General features: G+C 43.3%; 1 protein-coding gene across 1 annotated transcript; it reads left to right on the forward strand.

The window, feature by feature from the left end:
* The first annotated feature begins 1,375 nt into the window (after positions 1-1,375).
* LOC146173842 (uncharacterized) lies at positions 1,376-13,319 on the forward strand. Its single transcript, XM_084585602.1, has 9 exons — positions 1,376-1,524; positions 4,363-4,449; positions 5,702-5,808; positions 6,270-6,302; positions 7,113-7,151; positions 8,477-8,773; positions 9,854-10,029; positions 12,270-12,469; positions 12,883-13,319. Exons 2-9 carry the CDS (start codon positions 4,380-4,382, stop codon positions 13,194-13,196), a joined length of 1,236 nt encoding a protein of 411 aa, XP_084441728.1. The 5' UTR covers positions 1,376-1,524; positions 4,363-4,379; the 3' UTR covers positions 13,197-13,319.
* Positions 13,320-14,650: the final 1,331 nt, after the last annotated feature.

Consider the following 14,650-nt stretch of genomic DNA (forward strand, 5'->3'; position numbering starts at 1 on the left):
TTCTGTTTCTTCGCCATGCATCAGTGCTATGTCTGTCTTTGCCAGAACGCAGAAGTGACCACCTCGCCGCCTTCTGTTAGTCTTCCGGACACGCCGACCAACTAGGATTAAAGCAGCAGCCATAATAGGTATTTCTTTCCGCTGGTCACCGTTATGTGTGGCGAACATTAAATACACCATCGTTTTCCCCCTACGCTATTTTGTCCGCAAAAAGTCTTCTCGTGATTTTTTTTTTCTTGTACATATAGAGGCCATTACGAGCATGTAAAATTAAAACGCTTGAGGTGTTCGCTCAGCTGGATGAAATTTTTCAGAGAACTTGTAGCACAACTTGTCAAAATGACGCCTGCAGTTCTGGCTCAGTTTGAAGCATTACGGTTTCAAAGAGCTACATTCCTACGCCGCCCCGACATTTTCGATAAACATCATTAGGGCGCGTCGATTTGTGACAAAGCACGGCTGACCACTGACTCCTTGCAGTTCGTCATAACTGCGAGTGTTCAGGGTGCGGCAGCAGGATAAATGTCTCGCCTCTATGAGCCAATACAAATTTTAACCTGGGATAAGAAAGAAGGATGGCGGAGAAGACGATAACACAACTCAGCGCACGCACTTAGCTCGTACTTGCTTTCGTATTTGCGAGCTTGCGTCTCGCAATCGTAATACACGTGCAATATTCCGCGTAGAGCTTCGCATCGTGCCTTGGTCACCTCGCGCTGTTACGGTCTAATCGGCGATGAGTGTCGCCTTGCGACAACACTGTAATTTTACCCCACCGCGCACTTCCCGTTGGCGTGTACGCCATTTCTAATAAAGACGGACAACATACGCAAAAGAATCGCTGTTTTTAACACAGGCTAATCTAAGAAAAAGAACTGACAGTGCATTCGGGTCTTTGGAGACCGCACGGAAAAACTACGGAATAGGGCGAGATGTGTTGGCTGCGCGTGTCATGACTCAGACAAGTGTCGTCAGGCCGCTTATTGAGAACGCTCACGTAACACCAGCAGTGTATGGGGCGGGACAGACGCAGTCGGTGTCTCGTTTAACAGGTTGATGTCACATTGTCCGGTTTCCGTTATCCGTGTTTTATACGCGGTCCTTGCGTCCGTGACCTTGACGCGCTCTCGACGCGCCTGGCCTGGAGTGGCGGAGGCGGAAAAAGACCCACCGAAGCTGGCAGTCCACTCACGTTCTTCGCCTATGTATTTATATCTTGATTTCAGTGGCCGTACTTTCACTCTCTGGATGGCTCTCACCTTTTCTTCGCCGTCTAAGCCTCTGCGCGTTTCAGCGGACACCGCTGCAAGGGGAAAGGTTTTTTTTTTCGCTAATCCTTTCCTCCTCGCATCTTCCGACGAATGAGTGAGGCGCTACCCCCAATGACGTCAGTGACGTCACCTGCCTGCGTGCAGTCTCTTAACTGCCTGGCTTGCTGGCCTCTCCGGCTCACTTGAAGGCGTAAACAGTTCACAAACTTCGATCGCGGTGGACCTGGATATTTTCTTCAAAGAGTGTCTTGAGGTAAGTACGTTAACGTCTTGCTTTTGGAATGCTGGCCGCCAACCGAAGTTCAAAGTCTGTTCATACATATCCTAAACTAAGCTTTTAGTCAGCAAGAAGCGAACGCTTTAGGGAAACGCGCATTTCCTGTTGTTCATCCACACAACGACGATCCCTGCTGTCGCGTTATATTAGACACAGGCTCATGGTGTGATTTACCAGAAGAAATGTTGAACCTGGCGCTCTATTTGTTAAATTCATTCACAACAGTTGAATATTATCAAACAGACATTTGCTTTTAATTGTAGTTATTTTGGCAATAAGTCTCTAGACCCTACAAATGCGATAAAAATATATTTAAACATGCCGCACATAGTGGTCTGCTTAATTAATATTACTAATTGCTAAATATGCCACATAAACAAGAACACTTCCAAGCAAAGAAAGACCTATGCATACGGCTCAGTGTTATTTATTTTAATATAGCAGCCTGCTTAATGTAGGGATTAAAAATGCTTGGGGTTGATCAATTCAGAAGGCGGATCCACTCAAGTGGGGCAAGAAACATTCTGCAGCTGGAGCAGGTAATGCTCCTAAAATATTGTTTGCATCACAGTTGGCTCCCTTTAAACACCATTTTAGAGGAAGAACAGAACTCATGACTAAAGCGCTTCTCTTCTTATTGCTTGCTTCGCAACAAACACGTCTTGCTTATTTCGCTTGTGCAGCTCTCCTCTCTTGGACAATGATTCCAGCTACTTCAATTTTCTCGTGCAATAATGTCGCCATGAGGCCAAGAACCGTTTAGCATGGCCCAACAGACGTGCTTCGATTGAGAAAAATATAAATGTGATAAAATAAGGACGGTTAGAGAGAGTGGAGGGCGATATTTTGCAAATATATGATTGTTTGTCAGACAAGCCAGTTTACAGTAAACATATTTCGGTTCTTTTGTTTTTCTCCAAAGTTACCTGGCTAAAACCTGGCATTGAAGAAAGACCCCATTACTCGTCAGTTGGACAAGACGAAATTTTAAAAATCTTTGTTTTCAAGTTTGCATTAGGTACATTTATGATTTTGCTTGTGCAAAAAGCTTCACACTGAAGCCAGAAGTATGTACAATGTCAAGAGCTCAAAAGTAACATGTTTTATTGCTTCTTCGCCATACTGCGGTATTTGCACCAAATTTAACTTTCCAATTCGTCCTTTTAATTGCGTCAGAACGCCAAATCTCCGAAGAAGATCGAACCTTAGGAAGATCCGTTCAAACTTCCTGGTTGCAGGTGTACTCAGGCCCTTTAGTGCAGGTATTTTACAGCCGCTGTAACTTTAAATTCAAAGAATATTTACTCTTTGAAGGTCCTACAAAACCTTAGCACAAATGCGTACTGTGCCCTCGTTTAGAGTAACTTCTGTTCTAAAATGCAATCTCATCATTCCTTGAATCGGAGACTTACCAAGAGAATGCCAGTAACTTGAAATCATTTTGAAAAATGACCTCACCTCACATTCTTCCAAGTTCAGAGCAGACTTTAGGTTTATGCTTCATTTATAATGTTACCAGCTTCTGAGAGAAAAAATCTGGGGACCGTCCTTGTAACTTTCATTATTTGTTATACATTTTTAGTGCTAGGTTTCGGACATAGTTTGTTTTGTTTTTCTTTTCTCTGCAGGCTGAGCATAGTTACTTCTGTCCACTTGGATACACATCGTTAATATTTAACTACCTTGTATCTCTCAGGCAGGAAGAATGAAGTTAGTCAACTGCGAGCTGCAGCTACTAAAGGTGATGGGTGGGCTCTTTCGGTATACTTGACATGCTAAGTTCGACTTCCTCAGTAATATCACTAAACCCAAACAGCCTCCAGCCTCAAAATTTGCCCTGCGCCTGCTTCTTTACAGAAGAAGTACTCCTTGTACTAAGCACATCAAATCGTATGTCTGCAGGCAAAATCCACTTTTTAACCGCACCCTCTAACGAACAAAATGAGGTCGAAGACGTAACCACTACAGCAAAAATGCATGTTGCGCAGAGCAATTAAAGGTAGTTGCTGGGTGGCCTCGTATTCTTCGTGCCAAGTTTCCTGGTTAGTTTGCGTCTTCTTGAGACGCGCGTAGTCATTCCCTCAAGTAAAAAAAAAAACTTTTTGTACTCAAGGCCAAAGATGGCGCCGGCTCTGCTTTTGTCTCTTGTGCAGTTTTACTTGAACGCTAAGTGGTTTAAAAAGTTCGCAGGAGTTTATGCATCGTCTAGATGTTGGCTGGGGAGGGTTGCTAGGAAAGGAGGTCGGGTCCTGTCAGCGTAGCTGGGTTCTGGAGTATATGATCCCGCTCTACGTCCAAATTCAGTTTATGCGTAGCTTAATTTGTGGGTGCCATTGGATATAACGGCTGCGCTAGGCAAGCAACTTGCAGTGTCTGCTTGCGAAATTTGTGTAGTGACACTAGGACATGGATACTCCATGGAGGTCTCTTTCACTGACGCTTCAAAACCATGCCGGATTTGTCATGCTTTAAGGGGGTACCTATGGCTTCGAGGCTCCCAGCACGACCCTTGAGCACCCAAATTCCGATGTAACACTTGTATTTGCCAAAGAGGTGTTCTTTTAGTGTTGCTCTCAGCTCTCTCACAGGAATTAATAGGCATCGATGTTGTGTCTTTTCTTTTCTCGATGTGTCAGCGGTTCGCTATCTTTTCCTTCCCAAAATTACAATTATATTACACTCCATATAGCTTGCAATGTTTACACCACAAGTTCGAAAACGTTTGTTTATGTAAGGCAGCACAATGCAAATAACTATTACTTAAAGTCTCAATTATTCCCACAGAGGGTGATATTGGACTCTTCTTTGTCGCAGGTGTGAAGAAACCAATCATGGCGGCCAGAGGAAACAGTATGTTTTTGCTCTTAGCAATCGTTGCTATGGCTGTGCCTTTCATGAGAGGTAAGCAAAATTTTCCCACAAAATACTAAAATAGCAGCAATTACGTAATTTTTCTTAAACAGCAGGGATTCACAAGACGGGATTATTTATTGAATGTTTCACCGTCTGTCCTAATTAGTAGTGCGATTCCTTCCGCTGTATAACGCTTTGGACATGAAAGAAGTTGCAATTCAAATTTCCCTTTTCAAGCGTGAGCTCTCCTGCGTATCGATCCAATACCTGTCTTGCTTCTTTGAAGTTGAAAGAAACTTTTTCACATTTTAAGGCACACGTCACCAACATTTAAAGCTTGATAGCATCAAAAACTAGACTGCTTCATTCGGTGTGGGAACAAAGTACAAATCGGAATGTTAAATTCTTCACACCGCAGTATTACCTATCCATACATAGTGATGCAATGAAGGCGGTCTGTTCTATTGTAAAGTATCCACAATTGAATGTTTTCAGGAAGCAAGCAGTTAAATGTCGTTATGTGTACATCAGTCTCGCCAAAGCACAATCGTTGTCCTTCCGGCAAAGTCGGGCGGCGGAATTCTATCTGGCGGTACATACACGCAGGATACTTGTATAAACTGGAAAAGCAATGACATCGTTCGGACCTACAGACGCGCTGAGAGGGGGCGTATGGTTCATACACCAGGCTACTGTTCATGTCTGACAACTGCCCTCAAACGATAGCTCCTAGCTTTCAAAACAAAGACCCAAAAAAAATACGTCAGTCCGCCCATTAAGCCCTCTAACTAAGTTTCATAGTTAAATGTTCAAAATTACAGGTATTCTCCTTGGACAAGAATTTCCCCTTCTTTTCGAAAAACGCATGCGTGGAAATATTCATATCAATAAATTTAACACTTACAATATTTTTACAACACTTTCAAGATTTTAGTTTTGTGCAAACGAATGGCACATTGTTGCTAACAGGAATTTCCTATCCTAATATTTCAATATTTCTACAGTTCTGACGAAATACAAGAATTTCGAACGCTATATTGCGAACAAGAAATTTGGTCATAAATATTTTTGGGGAAGCTATGAAAGGTGGGCAGAATAAGTACTTACCTCAAAGTCAACAGACGTGAATACATAACGAGGAAAAATTGTTAAAATTCCTTCCTTTAGCGGTCTACGTTTAACTTCGCAGCAAATGCCGTTGATTTTTTTTTCCTAAGTAAAGAAGGGAAAAGCCGGGAGCAGTTTCGAAACGTGAAAAGTGAGCAAGTTTTTTGCAACAACTTTGCGCTTACTGCTGTAGGGGCGCCCGCCGTCAACTTCGCCGGCAACGTGCCCATCAGCATCAAGTTGCCTGACAGTGACGAGCTCGTCAAGACTGATGTCCCCAGCCAGTCTGCCATACCAGAAGTGAGTTCTTATGCCGATAGAGTGCGTTGTATACACCCAAACGTCGCGCATGAAGCCTTTCCCATCTACTTGAAGAAATGTCTCGGCATACCTCATTTCATTTTACACAAACCCAAAGGCAGATGTTAAATGAGATTTTATTACGAAATCAATTTCTTCGCTAATCGTAAAATATAGCTGAAACAATGCATTTACCCGAAGTGCTCCCCTACGGAGTCTCGTATATTTTGCTATTTTCAGAAACGTTCTATAATGGTTTTATGCTGCAGTCTCAGGTATTCGATGCGACTGAAGGACAAGCTTCAATACAAGTATTTTTCTGCTTACTAGAAGATTCTACCATTCCCTAATTATTTCTGTAAAAAATTGTAATATTCCGCAGTTGCCTCCAAAAAAACTGTACCTAAAAATGAGAAGCGCAGCATGATTCTTATTCATAATTTTTCCTTTCTCCCGCATAGTGCTTGAAGTCACAGGAGGGAGTGACTGAAAACGTAAGTACTACGTAGCAAGAGCTAGTAAAATCAACGTTTTTCGAATCTTTACTTTAGGCCTTGGCAACAACATACTGGAAGGGAATACTGGACGAAATTTTAGAATACAATCGACACTTGTTTGAAAAAGCTCCCTTGCATGAATATGTATAAAAAGGTGGTTCAAGGTATATAAGAAGAACTAAGGAAGAACTTACGATGCAGTCCAGTTTATATTAATGTGAGCGCTCTCAAAATCCACCCTTTCATTACGAAATCTTTTTAAATTTCGCCATTGACTAGCAATTGAAGAATGAAACTGGATATTTACACGCGATTTACTTAACGTATACACATCGCCGAATAAGTCTGCTGCATGGGAAAGCTGAATAAATGCAAGAGTTCCACATATGAGCCTGACAATTGACAACGCTTGATTCTGCACATAAGGCTTAACTGCAATAAGTTCTTCAGTTCAGTTCAGTTCAGTCGTTCAGTCGTGTCCGACTCTTCGTGACCCTATGGACCATGTCACGCCACGCTTTCCGGTCTCTCACTATCTTCCTAACATCACATAACTTCATCTGCAGTGCCTCGAGGATGCCGTCTAACCATCACGTTCGCTGCCTACCCCTTCTCCGGCGACCCTCAACCTTTCCCAACATCAAATCTTTCTCCAGCGACTCCTCTCTTCTCATCAGATGACCAAAGTAGCTGAGCTTTAACTTTAGAATTTGACCCTGCAATGAGCAGTCAGGGTTTATGGTCGACAATATCGACTGACGCAATAAGTTCTTACGTAATCTAATTATCTTTTTTACATGTTTGCAGGAAAAAGGGTTAGTTGTGCCAGCCGAAGCATTCACACAGGTAAGCAACGCAGAAAAGTAGAACTTCTTTCATTGTATCCGCTTTTGTTCTTTCTTTTTTCTTGCACACCAAAGCAAACTGGTGACCTCCTGCAGACTGCGCATATCCCCCTCAATTTGATATTTTCCATTGAGTGAAGTGAAGCATTTCGCTTTGTGTATCGCCACACCTTTTTCAACTAGAGCGCTTGGCAGTATATGCTTTCTGTACTTTATAAAGCAGCTCGCTTTTCAGGCGAAAGTCTTTCTTGCTCCATGAGTGGCGTGACCATGATCTGTGGATGGAGCGTGTCACCATGAGACGTGCGCAGCGTATCGCGAGATTTCACGTCATCAACAGGGCTCTCATTAATAGGAACAAACATTGTGTCCATGCCCGGACTCGAACAAACATTTTCTGTGTCCTCGCCGAGCACGTTAACCACTATTCTTTGCTGATGTTGACATTTTTTTTTGCACTCAAAATTTGAAATATTTACACGTGCACATGACCGATGTAAATTACTCTATGCCGAGTGAACGTGTAATAATTCTTCTTGCCTGTAGTAACGGCACTGAAGATCTTATAGGGAACTTTAAATGCACAAAAAAAGAAGAGCACAATAAATTAAACAAATAAAAATTTTGAAAAAAAAATAAGACATAAGTGAAAGCGAAAAAGAAACAGATAAATTCGGACTCCTCAAGTTTACCAACCACAGCGTCAACGCTGAGGCTTTGCCATCACTCCTGTGCATGCTCTGCTGTACTTCTCTACACTTTACCATATTTTATTCTCTCTCTATAGTGCATCTATCATCAAAGCACTAATAGCATGCAAATTATTTAACTTAGCCGTAACTTTTCCAATTGAATGATTCTACCACTGACCCTAATTTCAACCAAGGAGGTATCTGATCCAATAAAGGCTGGCAGTCTCTCAGTCTCGCCAATATAGGTGGATTTAGCGTCTAGATTTAAAGCGTCTTTAACGGCACTGCTTTAATGCCGCATAATAAATATTTTCTCTTTCCTTCCGTTTCATTATTGGGTTCCAGTTATGCTTCAATATGTCAGCCAGTTGTGCAAAGATTGCCTTAAACTCTTGGTTTAGTATTTAGAACTGTCGTGCAGTCATTTACATCATCTGTCACGCAGGTATCTAATGCTATCCTTTTAGTGCACCTCTGGTGGTACAAGTAAAAAGACATCGTAAATGTTTAGTGACACTGTTTGCCCTTAGCCTTTTTATTTTTGGAAAGAAATAGAAAACAAATTGGTCTTTCTCCCTGTTGGCGAAAACTCAGTGCTGGAATGTAAGTTTTGGCCTTTCTTTCGCCATCGTAGTGCGCCAGGAAAGAGCTTGGTCGGCTGCAGACGGAGCTGAAGCCTAGCGAAGCCGAGCAGGACGAATCTTCCGAAGAAGAACCGGTGGAGGATGATGTACCCCCACCACCACCTGCCAAGGCTGCAGAGCCCGAGCCACCTAAGAAGGCCGCGCCAACTCCACCAAAAGAAGTGAAGCCTTACTTCCCTGAGGCTCCCACAATTCCAGACCTGACTAGCATCACTGACGCCTTCAATCACGTCAAGCCCATCGACAAGAACCCAACTGTCCTCAGCGAAATTGTCAAAATCCTTCAGGTAGGCAGTCAAAGAGCGATGGACAGTGTGGTGGGAAAGTTTAGCAGGGTGTTATTGCGTAAAGGATAGTATTGTTTCGATTACACCTGCCTTTCTACCAACTCAGCATGCACCCCGTGATGGAATCAATAGGATACAACGTCCTCCTAGTCAAAGTAATCCTCCCCCTCCCCCCCCCCCCCCCCTTATGCCAAATACGTCAAAGTGACCCGCCCCCACTTTGTACGGGTGGAGCGGTCGGTGCGGACGCAGCCTAACGACAGAAAATGCCGACAAGTCTGATATGTTTGATCATATTTGCAGGCACTGATACCATTTAGACTAAGAAACCCGTCTTTTTTGTTTTTTTTTTTTTAGAATGGGGAAAGGAGTTGCCAAGGGAGCTGCGTCTGACCCAGCCAGACTATAACGCACGCAGGGAGTGCAGGGGAGGAATCAGGGGTGCTGTCACCAGATCTACCGCGTCTGCGATTGGTCGATTGCCCTTCACCGTCAGCTCTTTAATTTTTAATGACTGAAGCCATGATCATGTGCCTTTAAAACTAATTGAGTCCAGTCAACGTGCAGCCCTAGATATTTTTGTGACGTCCCATCTGGCAAGCCAGGAACTGCCGAAATCGACTCCTTGTGTGAGGAAAGGCGAACCAAGCTATTTACCATAAGCGAAAAAAAAAATAAACAAAATGTGTCGATTGCACAGGTGTATACTTTCCAACTACAATCGGGATAACAAAGCGTCATGCGGAAGAAAAACCTCGTCTCTAATGGCAAGAGGCAGAAAACGAGCTTGGGACAGATGGTAGTTAAGTCTTCAACTATATCCTTAACACGAACCAGATAACGAGTTCTCGTAAAGCAAGCAGTTGCATATACAGTATTATCAGTACCTTTCAATGCTTAACCGTAATACCAGAAAGCTTCGTATAGAAAGTTTAAATCCCGAGATGACAATTAACTTGACAACACAACTGAGCGGAATTTCGCACCGAATGTCTTGCTGAATATATTCCTCTGGCTTAATGTGCCTCTGAAAAAACACGAATTTTCTGTTCTACATCCGCGAACACATGGGTCTCGCAGGTGATATTCGACTTCAGACGTGTCATGAGTGACATGCAACGAATCTTGCACGGAGACCTCCATGGAGTGCTGCAGGAATATCCCGAGAGGGCACGCGGCTTCTTCCAGATGGTCAGCAGCCTACCCAGCCGATTCTCGCATGCCAGCGAAAAGGTTGAAGAGGTCAAGGAAGAAAGGTCAGTTACCGGCACCTTTCAAGCGGACCGTGCTAGTGCGCAAGGTTGTTTCATCTGTGAAACGGAGACCATTTACGAAGCGGAATTTCACTCCGAGATAGCGAATAACATGCCCAAACCGAAGGGGTCTGTTAGCTGGTCTGTGGGTATCAAGACCCACCACGGTGAAGAAAACACGTACAAGCAATGATACGAATTAATGACGATGCGACAAAAAAGGCGAATGTTCTGGATTATAGCATAAGTTTCGGGGAGATTGCTGATGATACGAAGCCTTTGAGAAATGTACCCATAATGTTTGTTCTCATTATTCGGTGTAGGGAATTATTATACCTGCGAGACAAACAACGCATACAGAAACCTCGATATTTATGTAGACTTCGTAGTCGCCGCACATATCATATAAAAACCACATTGAAACGGCGTGGAAGGAATGCAAAGACTGTAAAGAAAAGATATAGAAATCTTGAGCAATTCTGGATATTTTCGACTTCAGACGAACTCCTTACTATCCTGATTTCATGAGGGCTGCTGGAGGGCAGCTTTAGAGCCAGGATATCTGTAAAGGCGACAGAATAAGTTATGTGAGGTACAGCTGCTCCACCTCTGCGTGGCTTTGCAGTTGGCTGGAAGATCATAAGTTGAACACGTTTTTTTTTTTTTTGTGCGTGTGAGATTTCAATCACTGCAAAAAGCAAGTAACACCAGGTCCTGAAGCTTAGGCGCATAAACGAAAACTCCTGTCTAATTCTAGATAAAACAGGAATAGTAATACGCTTCTCCCTTTGCCTTTCGAGTCTGTCGTCTATAACAACTGATCTACCTGCAGGTTAAGCTGAAATAGCTGCTGTTCGCAAATAAATTTATTCTCAAATAAATGAACTCGGATGTCTAAATTGATGAGCGCTCCATTATCCTGGCAATACGGCAGCCAGAAATCAACAAGTTGGTTTCGAATGATGCTTAAGGCATTTAAAATCCCAAACAGAACTATTTTACAGCATTGTAAAAACATTTATACGGATAGATAATGTTGCAGTCGCTGCCTCCAGATATGTTACTACAAGTCGTTTAATACTCCAAGACAGAAGCGTCATTGCGTTTTATGGCTCATAGAAAATAAATATATCAGGATAAATAACTCACCGCGATCGTTCAGATAAAGTCAATATTATAAGCAGGGCAGCCCTGATGGCAAAAATAAACTTTTTCTGAGAGAACGAATATATGTATTTTTGTTTCGGCTAACACCCCATGACTGCGCCTAGACTGGCAATGTTGACAAAAAACGCAGCCATCGCATTACTGCTGCCTGTTCTAGGGGGGGAAAAAGTAATTAATTTCGAGGACCTATTATTGTCTGAGGCCTGATATAGTATCCATATATTAAAACAGTAAATAAAAATATAAATGTAGTCATGAAAAACTGCGTACTTGTAAGCGGTGCTTAGCTCAAGAAACCGCGGAGAAATAGAAAATGCTTTTTATTTTTCAAAATCACAGAGCATTGCTCAAGCCACAAATCTCCCTATTGGAATAGAATAATGCAGTAATTTTTTCGGGTTTGTTTTATCCGATCATGCGAATCTGCTTAATGGGCCGCCTACGCCTCAGGTATGGATAACAATGGGGCTCATTCCGGAACATGCATTATGGCATTTTACGCATCGCTAGTTCTCCAAGTCTCTTGAGTAGTGAGCAAATTTATAATTTAATAAAAAAGTTATCTCCGCGAATGGTACAGAGGCCTCAACATGGCCTCAACGGGAACTAAGTTCATTTAATGTTGGAAGGCACCACGGCCAAATACGTGCCATGGATTGGTAGGCGCGTTGTACAACGACACCACATGGCATGGTCAGTTAGGCAGGAGCCGCCATCTTGGACAGTTCTTTCAGTCATACACGCTAAACCTTAGGACTTATTCTAATTGGTTAAATCGGTAATCTGAATATATCTCGGATGCTGCTTCAGACAAAGTCATTGCTTATGACTCTATGCTAATGCGTATGCTATAAGATAACAGATACTCAAATAACGAATTAAATGAGTACCAAAATTTATATATATGAAAACAGTGATCCGCAGTAGGAAACGCAGGAGAGAGTCATTAACTATGACACGTCGTACCTTTCAAATAGGAGCATATGTTTCCTCCAGATTCCTTACCGCAGGCTGTGCTTCTCACGGAAGTTAGGCTTTTTCTGCTGATGTGTGACGTCCGCATGTGCCATTTGCAGCATTGAACCCGAGTATGTGACCACGCTTGAGGAGCTGCAAAACTACCTCACCTCGGCCGGTGCATCATCCCAAGAGCTGCCCAACGCGCTCTCTCTTGTGAGCACAATGGATGCCCTCAGGAGAATCGCGGGACGTCTGCAGAACCACCTCACTGAAGGGCTTGCTGGACGGAAGAGGGCTGCGGCGGAGTCTCTTACACGTAAGAAACACACCAGAGTCAATCACTCGTTCAGTCAGTTGTTCTCTCAGTCTGTCAACCGATCAATGAATACATTAATTCTTCAAATAATACTTTCAGTTATCTAAAGAACGTTGATGACATTCTGCACAAAAAGTCCCGATTAGGCTGAATGGATTTAGGCCCTTCATAAAAAGTCACGATCATTAGCCAAACGTCTGATACTGTGTCAAACGAAGGGCTGACACCGCACAAAAGTACGCGAATTAGGAATTACTCTCTTATTAAAATCGACTCCACCTTGCGGCAAATCAAATTCAATGAATTAATAAAGCGTACACCAAAGCATTTATTTTGTTCGAGGTAGAACAAAGAGCAAGAACCTCCAAAACCTTGAGGTAAGAATATTATTGTGTCTTTTCGCACACTCACAGAACGCTCCCAGCCGCAGTCCAAGCTCCTGGATGAAGTCAAAGACATCTTTCTCATCATTCCGGACACCTTCCGCGCCTATGGCCGACGCAGCAAGCTGAACGGGGGTCCAGGTATCTTCAGCCCATCACCTGTGAGCCCACTGAGTCCATGGAGTCCACTCAACCCACTGTCGCCCATCAGCCCCGCGTCGGCCGTGTCCAGACTGGTTCCTGGTGACCCACTTGGCCCTGTCTCCAGAGCCCAAGTCGGGGCCGTCGACGCAATCTCCAAGAGACTCACTGATTTATTCGGATCGCGAAGCAAGCGGCAGTAACACGTTGCCTGCCTGACGCATTCACGTAACTATCATGTCACGAGAACATTGCCAACAAGCGCACCGGAAGAGTAAAGTTGCATCTTGATTATAATGTGTAAATAAAGAACATCGGACACTACTTCACTGTCATTATCATGACCTTTGTTTTTAGCAGAGAGCTATACGAAACGAGTGGGCATAGTGCCGATAAATCTTTTTGTAGCTTCTCGTTCGTATGTCTCAGACCAATAAACCAGGGCTACCTTACCTTTTTGAGGTGGTGAAAACTTTTCACTTTACCTACAATGGTTCTTTGGTCTGTGGAGAATCAGCAGAAAAGTCTTAACCATACGAATTTCGTCAGCTTGAACACTGAGTGGCAAACTATATAAAGAGCCCTTCCGCATACATGTAAGAAACTCCCCCGTTTACATCGTCTAAAATTAAGACTACCAAGCAGTAATTTTGCCCCTGTGCGGCAAACAGCAGCAGAAAATAGCGAAAAACCCCAGAATCACAGGTGTTATGGAGATGTTAATGGACAGCTTTTATGGTGATGGCAAAAATGTTAGGAAGATAGTGAGAGACCGGAAAGCGTGGCATGACATGGTCCATAGGGTCACGAAGAATCGGACACGACTGAACTGAACTGAATAATATTGTATGGACAGTCCCTTTGCAATGGGAGGTTGTTAGATGACCTCAATGACAAAGGCATTAGTGATTAGCCTAATTAGCGTCACTAATTAAATCTAGCCGTCACCACTGTTTACACGGCACATGAGTACTTTCAGCTGCAACATTTAGAATACTGCTGTGTGCGGTTACATACTGGCGAAATACAGTCAATTATTACCGGCTCGCTCTATGGGCTTCAGAAATAAATTTGACTTCTGGAATACCTTCAGCTCTAGTATCGACAAGCGCTTTAGTTGTACGTGTACCAAATAACTAAAATTTCCTGTGTCATTTTCCAACTTCGGACGCGTGCGAGACGTTGTGGAAGCTGCGCAAAGTGAAAGCGTATGTCCCCATTTTCGTGTCTCTTCTCTTGATGCCGGTCACAACTTTCATGAAAGATAAATGGACGCACTCGCGAAAACACCCAGAGGGGTACACAAACCACGTATGACGTTTACTCAGCAAACCTGTCCTATGAAAACAGAAGCATAAAAATTAAACTTTAAAAAGCAAGAAGGATGCCGCATAGCCAGGTGAGCCACTAATAGTTCATGGCACCTTCCAGTCACTTTGAACATTTCGCCCAAGTGCTATGGTTCTGTGTGCGTTCGTTGCTATAGTGCCATCGAATTCATAGCAGTCAAAGTTTATCAAGCTGCGCTATAGCCATACAGACTCTAACGGTATTTTAAAGCTCCCGAAGGCGGGCCCACTATTGCATGAATGTTGAAGGCCATGCCTTCCAGAATTGGGTTCGTGAGCAACACTGTCACACTCACCCGACGAGAAAA

This window comes from Amblyomma maculatum, chromosome 11, assembly GCF_055883805.1.
Source record: "Amblyomma maculatum isolate TAMU_Amacu chromosome 11, ASM5588380v1, whole genome shotgun sequence".
Classification (NCBI taxonomy): domain Eukaryota; kingdom Metazoa; phylum Arthropoda; class Arachnida; order Ixodida; family Ixodidae; genus Amblyomma; species Amblyomma maculatum.

Coding starts and splice junctions, on each gene's coding strand:
- LOC146173842 (XM_084585602.1), top strand. CDS start 4,380: ATGGCGGCCAGAGGAAACAGTATGTTTTTGCTCTTAGCAATCGTTGCT. Junction 4,450..5,701: donor GGCTGTGCCTTTCATGAGAG/GTAAGCAAAATT, acceptor TTACTGCTGTAG/GGGCGCCCGCCGTCAACTTC. Junction 6,303..7,112: donor AGGAGGGAGTGACTGAAAAC/GTAAGTACTACG, acceptor ACATGTTTGCAG/GAAAAAGGGTTAGTTGTGCC.